Source organism: Argiope bruennichi, chromosome 8, assembly GCF_947563725.1.
Source record: "Argiope bruennichi chromosome 8, qqArgBrue1.1, whole genome shotgun sequence".
NCBI classification, from domain to species: Eukaryota; Metazoa; Arthropoda; class Arachnida; order Araneae; family Araneidae; genus Argiope; species Argiope bruennichi.
Window position 1 is genome coordinate 10,268,770 of NC_079158.1, and position 9,596 is coordinate 10,278,365.

At 33.7% G+C, this 9,596-nt stretch overlaps 1 protein-coding gene across 1 annotated transcript; it reads left to right on the plus strand.

Moving 5' to 3' along the window:
- Positions 1-2,479: 2,479 nt before the first annotated feature.
- On the plus strand, positions 2,480-4,579 carry LOC129981456 (disintegrin and metalloproteinase domain-containing protein 10 homolog). Its single transcript, XM_056092301.1, has one exon. The coding sequence runs from the start codon at positions 2,480-2,482 to the stop codon at positions 4,577-4,579; it is 2,100 nt and encodes a 699-aa protein (XP_055948276.1).
- The last annotated feature ends 5,017 nt before the right edge of the window (positions 4,580-9,596 follow it).

Here is a 9,596-nt window from a genome sequence, read left to right on the forward strand (position 1 = left end):
AGGTTTTAATAAAACTCGAATTCGAAATCGAAAGTCTTGAAAAATTAATTATGTATATGAATTAAATAAATTTTTATTTTTAGTTTATAAGTATTATTGATATATTTAATTTGAATATGCACTAGAATTTTAACAATAGGTAAATAAAATCATTCAAATTAAAGAGTCTTTCATACAATTAACATTTTAAAATTCAAAAGACGAAAAATGGCAATTCTGAAATGAGTAAAACATTAATAACACATATATTACGGTGTGTAAATTTATTTTCGAAAGAATGCTGTAATATCTTAAAAGCTTTAGAAAAGGTCTTCCAATTTTCGTTCAATTGTGAAATAACATGATCAAGCAAAAGAAAAATATGCCATTATATATCATCATTAATATCGAAGAAAAAATTACCAAAACTCAAATAAAACTCTATGTACCAGAATATTAAAATTAGCTAATTATCTATCTATTGTTTCTAATTATTCTATCATCACTTTGGCATATAAAATTCGAAATAAAATTAAAAAAAAAATTAAAATGAAGGGAGGGAATAAAATAAAAAAAGGGTTATATAAAAACAGTTAAAGATTAAATAATTATCTCTAAAATAATCTTTATCTTAAAAACAGAAAAATAACTATTTCACAAAAAATTTCTTAAGCCAATTAAATGCAGGACTTTTTAAATTAATCAAATAAATATTGTATATTTGGGGAAAAAAAAGCACATGAATTTAAAAAAAAAGGGAAGAGAAAGAAAACATTTTTAAACTACGTGAAAATCTGAAAAAAGCGGAAATTAAATAAATTGTAATAATAAGCATTTATCCATTAAAAATAATCTTTATCTGATGTACAAAATAAAACATTTTAGCAAAAAGATATTTTAGGAAGTTTGAAAAGAGCATTTTCTAATGACTTAAAACAAGAAAAATTATACATTGTGTTAACTTGTTAGAAATATAAAACTGCATACTACAGAAAATATAATATTTTCATAAAGTTTCATTTCACACGTGCATTTATGCAAAAAACCCATGGTGGGCCAAGTGCATAACGTATGTTATATGTATAGAAAGAATTTTATAGCTGAATTTTTAGCTCCAATGCGCCACTGAAAATTTCAGTGTTGCGCTGCTTAATATTTGTTTATATCTGAAACACAGAGAGCTAGTTAAGCTGGAATGTTATCTCTCTAATATTTTTATCATCATTTTTGTAGGTAAACATTTGATCTTTTTGAAATTCACTAATAGATTTTACGCTAAGCATTCTGAAAAAGACAGCTTTCAATAAAATGGCATATTTGTTTGAGCAAAAACAGTTAAAATGAATGAAACACTCACTTTTAAGGTTTACAATATCTTCCAAAACTAAGGTTTACAATATCTTCCAATTATTTTAGCATGTGTCTTATTTTCACACACATCAAAAATCGTTAAAAACTGTTTTATTCATTAAATTAGTCATTTAAAATAAAAGAAAATATAGTTAAACAATGTAAAAAAATAAATTTAGATCAAGAGGATCGAAATACAAAGCATAATTTACAAAATATAACTGCCTGCCTACTTTTTCCCGTAGATTAATTACTACATAAAAATATGAGTAAATTGGATGATAATGAAACTATCCCAACAGTAAGTTAATGCGGATGCTTTGCTCAGTTTCACGGTTAGTGGGTAGTAATTTTCAGTCTAGATTTCTTTTGGAAAGTTCAAATTTTACTGATTAAAATTCCTCCTATCATGATAAATGCATCTGAAGATGTGGGAAATAATGTCATTCATACATATCGATCTGAAAATTTATAGAATTGAAAATTACATCGGGAAGGTTGTCACGGAATTACTAAATGGGTCCTTTCTCTAAAACTGCCCTAATTTGAGATAATCCGTGATAAATTCTTTTGCACTGCAAACTCAAAATTAGTCAATACTTCCTAACCACATTCTAAGCAATTGCTGTAACCAGACTTCAAATGCTTGTTAAGTATATTTCAGAGAATTATATAAGATCTCGTTGTCACGTTCATGTTGAGGAAAAGTGCTTTGCCATTGCACTCAAATGAATTATCTAAGTGAATCAAATTTTCTTTCCCCCTAAAATTAGGGCGGTGTTAAGTCGCGTTCAGTAAGAAAGTAAGTTGTCATCATTTAATCACAGTTCACCTTAAAATGGAAGATCTCGAGGCTCAATTTCTTTGTTTGTTCGCCGTCTTTGTTTGTTGCAAATACAAAATAAAATTTTTAAAAAATCCTGTAATTATCAATTTTTATAGTGACTAGAAAGAGGACTTTCAAAGATATGTGTTAAAAGTTATGCATCTCATATGCTTGGCTTACAGCTTAAAATAGCAATATAATTTACTGGGTTTTTTTTTTTTTTTTTTTTTTTTACCATATTTAAAATTTTTCCCAATGGCAATACTCAAACTTTATTTTGAAACTCACCAGCAAATGATTTGATATTAGTTGTAAGCTATTTCAATGCACATTGGCAGTTTTTCTCTTGTTTTATACCTGCCTGCAGGCTGGTTGTTTCTCTTCATTGCAACAGCAAGTCGTCCGGCATATGCCAAAAGCATGTACGACCACAAAGTCAAGAATTACGAAATAATCACACCAAGCTTTGTAGCGAGCCGAAATACGACGGCCGAACTAGAGATTCAATTCCGAGCCTTCAACAGAAGCTTCTGTTTGTTTCTCCACGAAGATGTAGGATTCCAAGATGTGGAAGTCGTATCATTTGAAAATAGCGGATCATTCACGTCTGCTAGAATCAATTCGGCGTTTTTCGAAGGGGCTACAAATGACACGACTTCTGACGTAACTATCGCTGGATATTTGTGCAACCAAGTTTTTTGCGGAACTTTTGTGGAAGGTGGTGACGTATACTTCATGGAATCGGCAGAATTCTTTCTTTCAAATTCTTCTTATTACGGAAGCGCCGTCATTTATAGAAGTGAAGATGTCGAAGGTTTTATAGAAGAGCCACATAAGCATGAATTCAAAGATTCGCAGGAGCGTCCAACTTTTAAATCATATTTACTCAGAAATTTATTATTTCCCTTCACAGGAAATTATTTCGGCCGATTTAATTATCCAAAAGGAATCGACAGAAGCGCCCAACCCGATGCAGATTACGCATGCCGAATTGAAATGGTCGCCGACCATACAATTTATCATTATTTCAACAAAGATACAGATGCACTAAGCGCTTTTCTGTATTTACATGGGAAGTACGCAGATTCAGTTTTTAGAAAAACCGATTTTGATGGTGATGGGTTGAAAGATAATATAAGAATTATAGTGAAAAAGATTTTCGTGTATAAGAGCGAAAATGATGCCGATTATCCGATGGCGTACGCTGCTGATTTATTAGACTTCTTAAAAAGGTTCACCAGAAGGATTCAAAACCACTGTCTATCTGTCTGTCTTTGCTACAGGCGCTACTCCTCAAATGCCATTGGTCGAGCTTACAAGCCGACCCCCGGCATCAGAGGTACGCCAGGTGGGATATGTCAAAAAGTTCTCAAACTCAAGACCGGCAGACTGACCTATGTTCCGAGAAGCCTCAATACAGCCGCTGTGACAATCCGCAATTCCCGCGGTCAGACTTTACCTCTCATAACTACTCTTCTTGCCGTCACTCATGAAATAGGCCATTCTTTCGGCAGTGACCATGATCCCATGGACAACTTATTATGTTCTCCTGGAGGAGAGAAAGGTTATTATCTGATGCATCCTAAGACTACTAGAGTGCTGAGAGAAAACAGCAACGTCTTCTCTCCTTGTAGTCGACAGGAAATTTACCGCATCCTGCAAGAACAGGGCGAGTGCTTGAAAATTTACGCTGGAACTTGCGGCAATGGGATTCGGGAGGGTGACGAGGAATGCGATTGTGGGTGGGAAGGGATCTGCAAGTCTTTGGACCCCTGCTGCACACCAGTAGATGCGAAATCTCCAGAGAAGCCATGCACAATACGGAGGTTAACAGGCGCTCATTGCAGTCCCAAAGAAAGCCCTTGCTGCTCTGACGATTGCTCAATGAATGCCAACATCGATAGAGTGTGCTACAAGAGCGACGCGGCTTGCCTCATCAGCTACTGCGAGACAAATTCATCAACATGTCCTGAGCCCCAACAGGCTCCAGAAGGATATCCTTGCCAAGGCACTTCCAAGACGTGCCACAGAGGCGCATGCAACAGCTCGATCTGCCAGGACAATGGCCTGAAAAACTGCACTTGCAAGGAAAAACATTTGGCCTGCTTTGTGTGCTGCGAGAAAGGCAACAAATGCCAACCGGCACACACGATTGCTCTAAAAAATCCCTGGACGGATATTTTCGCAGCATTAGCCAGGAGCCACTGCAGTGATTCGGGAAATTTCCGTTGCGATGGTGCAGGAAACTGTATCAACATCAAAGGGCGGAAAATTGATGACAAAAGTGAACAAAGAGTACTTTGGTGGACACTGGCCATTCTGATAGCAGTATTCGTTATTTTGATAATTATATTCTTATATCTTTTAAAAACTCATTTATCACCTTCGACTTTACAAACGACCACCACGAATTTAATTTTATGAAATAAATCGATGTAACCATTAGTTATCAATGTTTTGTACCCATGTTTTATAGGAGTTGAACAAAATTTCATTGCATTGCAGTTTTAGTACTATTCCGATACAGATAGCTGCCAATCATTGGCCACACTTTGGCGCTATTCTGTAAGGGATGAAATTCATCGCTATGATTTGTTAATGGAAATTATCACTCAGATACAGCAGGTTTATATTAATGCTTATTTCAGTTTCTTATGATGAGGGAAAATGAGTGTACCGAATACATTTCTATTTAAGCGGCTGAGTGCCAAAGTAGATTCGTCGATTTTTATGTTTATTAACGATTCATAAGTCCACGAAATAGAATCGATAGTAATTTTTTATCCAAAAATATTTTACGAAAATTATTATAAATCGAATTTTCCCTAGTTCTTAGAAAACTGCTTAAAGATTTACGTTTCAAAATAAAGTTGAAAGGCTGCACTAATTTCATCAAAGTTTGAAAGCGGACCGCGGCTCAGATGATAAGAGAACTGGATATTTTAGGAGATACTGCCACTACGATAATAACTCGCGAATACTTTTCTGTTAGTAACGTTCAATATTAACATGTAAAATCATGAGGCAGCCGCCAAAATTTGACCATTTCTGTTGATTTTTTCAGCTGATCTGCGTAAAGTTTTTGCATTTCGTTGATATTGAATGAAAAGTAAAAACTCCAAGAAATCTACAGATGACTGATGTGGATAGTAAACATTACATTGTCATACTCACTTACAAGTCACTTGGTTAAAATATGGATCAAAGACATTTTATCAATTGTGTCATTCTATCACCAACAAATTAGTTGGTAGCTCACGCAGTCTCTTTTTGCTTATGAATTAATGTAATTTCCAATGATTAAGGCAAACAGATGCTGAATATTCACCTCAATTAGGAAAATCAATCTTTCTTCGCAACATAGTTATAATAATCATGTTTTGACGAACGAACATGGACCTTATTAAAAAAAAAAATGAAGTATACAAAAGTTGGCAGTGAAAGTTATAAATAATATTTTTATTTTTCGTGGGTTTCATAGTATAAAGAAGAAAATGTATTGCGTTTACAAAAATGTTAAGACTTAAACTTACGGTACGCTCTCCCCACTCATAAAACTTTAGTCGATCAGCTTGAAAAATATTTATTTTCGCTTTTTCGGGTTACAATTGAAATTTTTGAATTGCTACATTTGGTGAATTATCGCTTGAAAGAGACAACTAAATTTGGCGACCGTATCGTAATTTCAGAGAGCCTAATCATACATAGTATACTCCTCCAGTGTCTAGATTGGGTCGAATTTTAGCATGTGGCAGTGGAATTTTTGAATATACGAGTTCATATAAAACAAATTTGGCTTCATTTCTTCTTCTCATTATTCAGTCCTTTAATCCTGGAAATGAAATTTTTTTCACAGTATTTTATGTCAGATTCTTTTATACGGGGACTTTGATCTTATTTCAAAGATAGAGTTATTTTAAGGTATTATTATAGTTATTTTAAGAACTGCAAATGTGTTAAAATTAAAGTAAAACAAAGATAATCGAAGAAAATTCAAATTCTGTGTATGTGTTAAGGTCAAAGTGATAAACAGGTTATTATTAATAATAAAGGGATATTTTCGATCAATCTCGTTTACCACTTATAAATAATAATGACTGCCATTCAACTCACTTTAGTTGTATTCAGCTGTAGATTTACTGCTACACGACTCGATGGCTGTTTCAATATTTAATTCTAAGGATCAACGCAGGGCTCTATCCTCAATTCACTAATCGCTTGAGTTCCACTCAACGCTTGCACTTCACAGGACTGATTCCAACCGACTCCAGCTTGGTTTATCCGTTTTTTATAGCTTTTGGAGCAGGGTTTAGAAAGTTTTAGAAGGATCAGCATTATTAGCCTCTTACTAGTCATATCGCCAAAATTCCTAGATTCTAAAAGCTTCCATTTTGTCGTCAAATTAGTTGCCAAATGGTGCAATCCTTCGGTCATTAAACCGACATCCAATCAGCATCCATCAGAGCTGTCTGTAAAACTGTCTTTCTTACGATGTAACTAACTGTGCGGGCAAGCAATATTATATACTCATAACAATATAAGCTTTGCGATATTGGAACTTTTTAATCGAATCCGATTACAAACCTTCAGAAAGAAGCGCGAAAATAGATGCAATTTAGCAGGATTATATCCAATATAGGCAACAGACACATCATCGAATTTTTTAATAACAATTTTTGTCTTTTTAAAACTCTATTTCAATTACCTTCATGCAATACTGTTGTGCATTGAGAACATATGGCACATTTTTTGTGTAGTTTGAATGCGAATGACAATAGTGCTGCTATAACTAATCACACAATCAAATTAAGGTAATGAATAACGAGATGTTTTCAGTGCTATAAAACGAGAGATTACAATATAAGCGAATGGCCTCAGGAGAGACATAAAGTGAATGTACATAAAAATCCACAATCATGTTAGAAGAGAGGAAAGTTGCCATAAAACCGATTAGTGGCTTTGACGCACATCACATCATATACCTGTATTCCATATTTCTTAAATGATGCTATCTATGAATTTTGCAAAGCAAAAATTTGTCACTAACTTTCATTTATAAATGGGACAGTGTTCAGCACTGTTATTCTAAATCCTCATATCAAATGTAATCTCAAATATTGAAAATATTTATTTATGCATACATTTTATTTAAAATTTCATAAATATCTATAGAATGAACAACAAGACTGATAATTAAATCTTCACAGGAAAAGATATGAAAATATAAATGATTTTTTAACGATCGCATTTAAACAACATAAAATCTTTCTCCCAATCATAAATTTTATTTCATATTCTATATCTTTTATATCAACTGATTAAATATGTTTATTTTTTGATGAAAAAGAAAATTCCATTTTATATAAAAATCATCTGACCAATGACGATTTTACAATGGCACAGTTAATGCTCGCACTTCACGATGAGAGGATCGACAGAATTAGATGCAATCAGAATTATCAAGAGGTTCATAACATGTAGACGTATTAAGGCGACAGCAACGGGAATTTTGCAGTTTTCTTTTGGTGAATATTTTAAAAACTATGACAGATAAATGCTCTTAATTTTTAGAATTTTGATATTTCGGAATCTCAGGTTTGTTCTCATGTAAACATTTTACTGTTAGAATTCATTTTTTATCTCACATTCGTACTTAAAAATTAAAAAAATATATTAATTTATTTTTATTTATGAATTTTATCCATCACTTTATGCAATAAAATAATGCTCTATTAATCAGATAAAATATTTGAAAAATATATATGAGTTTTCAAGATATCACCAAAAGTTTTTGTAATTCATTTAACAATGGGGGTATTATTTTTCAAATAACTATCGAAATTTTCAAAAAACTTGAAATATTTTTGCTGGAAATTTATTTCACGATGAGCAATCGATTTCTATTGCAGCGAAATAAATTGTATGTGTAGATGAATTTCTTCCCTTGAATCAAAATTTGATAGAATTCAACTTTGGTGACCAGACTACATGACAAATGTCAAACATCTAGCTTGTCGTGTACAGAATTTAGATTTCGTGATGACTGATAAATTTCGTTTAAAATCTGAGGACAAATCTATGACTTTCATGTAAAGACTGTATATCGAATTTCATTTGTCTAACTCAGATTATCATGGTGACCGGCAGATATAATACCGAAAATGGACTCGGCGATTACAGCAATGTCTACAAGAAAGCGTTAGTGATGTCAAAAAATGAATTGTAATGCACATTACCGTTTATTCAGAAATTTTGATTATCGACAGACTTCAAGCACCAATTGCAAGAATTCAACCTTACAAGCGCAACTTTCCCGCGATCAGGAGTTTAGCATGATTTGATCATACCATTCACATCCCATTTAGAATCAACACGAGAACTATTTCGGAACAGACCTTGCAATTTTGGACTGTAGTTTGACAATGGGAATGACATTTCAATCGATATCCCTCCCCCCTCCCGTCCCTTCTCTAAACTTCGGCGTCATACCATAAGGAGGGCAACGGATCCCGATGGAAGCTCATTTATACGGTGATTCTTTGATAGAGTCGGATTTCAAACCTGAACCCCCCCTCCCTTGGCCCCGTAGCCGAGACCATCATTACGATAATGAAAAAGGGCCCTGCTCATTGCGAAGCTCCTAATATCGCTTCGTGGCTAGATCATATTCTTCACGCCGTTCCTTCTGTAATTGATTGCAGAGATCGAAATGAACAGGACTTATATAAATGGAAATAAAGTTTTTTTTATTTTATTTTTTTTTATTTTGTAAAGGACACTTTTATTAGTATTAAAGTGTGCAAATTAATTTCTTTTATCAAAAAACTTACGACCAAAAGAAAAAAAAAAAAACTGCAAAGGAGCTGATACAAATGCAGCTCTTTTATCAAGGAAGTGAAGCGATCGTTTGACGAGCATAACTCTTTCGCAATATGAAACACCTGCTAAGCGAAACAATTTCCCCCACAGGAATCCAGAAGTAAATAGAAAAAGTACTGAAACAAATTTATAATTATGTATTTCATATTTATATATTGCATGCTTTTTTTAAAGAGAAAATCGCCTAAAGATATTTGTCTTTAGCTACGCTCCAAAATTTAGCAAAGAATAGACGCAACGTTACCGTTAAATGAATTTGTAACGCGCACAGCTACTGCCTTATTATGGTGATGCCTACAACGCAATAATTTTACATTCTTTCAGCAACTCCCTTATTTAACTAGAAAGTTGCTGCTCTGCCGAGTCTTTTATTTCCTCCGCAGCCTTTTGCTGTGGCACAGAATGCAGCTCCGTAAGTTCTTTAGTGATTCTGCTCTTCTTCCTTCCATCGACCCCATGGCTATCTACCTCTAGTGTTATAATATTGACCAGAGACGCAATCTCATCGATTAAGGCCTCACAGGCACTTGCTAAAACCCCTCGGAGTCGCTTTCGATAACGC

Excerpts from the sequence above, each read along its gene's own strand:
- LOC129981456 (XM_056092301.1), top strand. The coding sequence starts at position 2,480 with ATGCACATTGGCAGTTTTTCTCTTGTTTTATACCTGCCTGCAGGCTGG.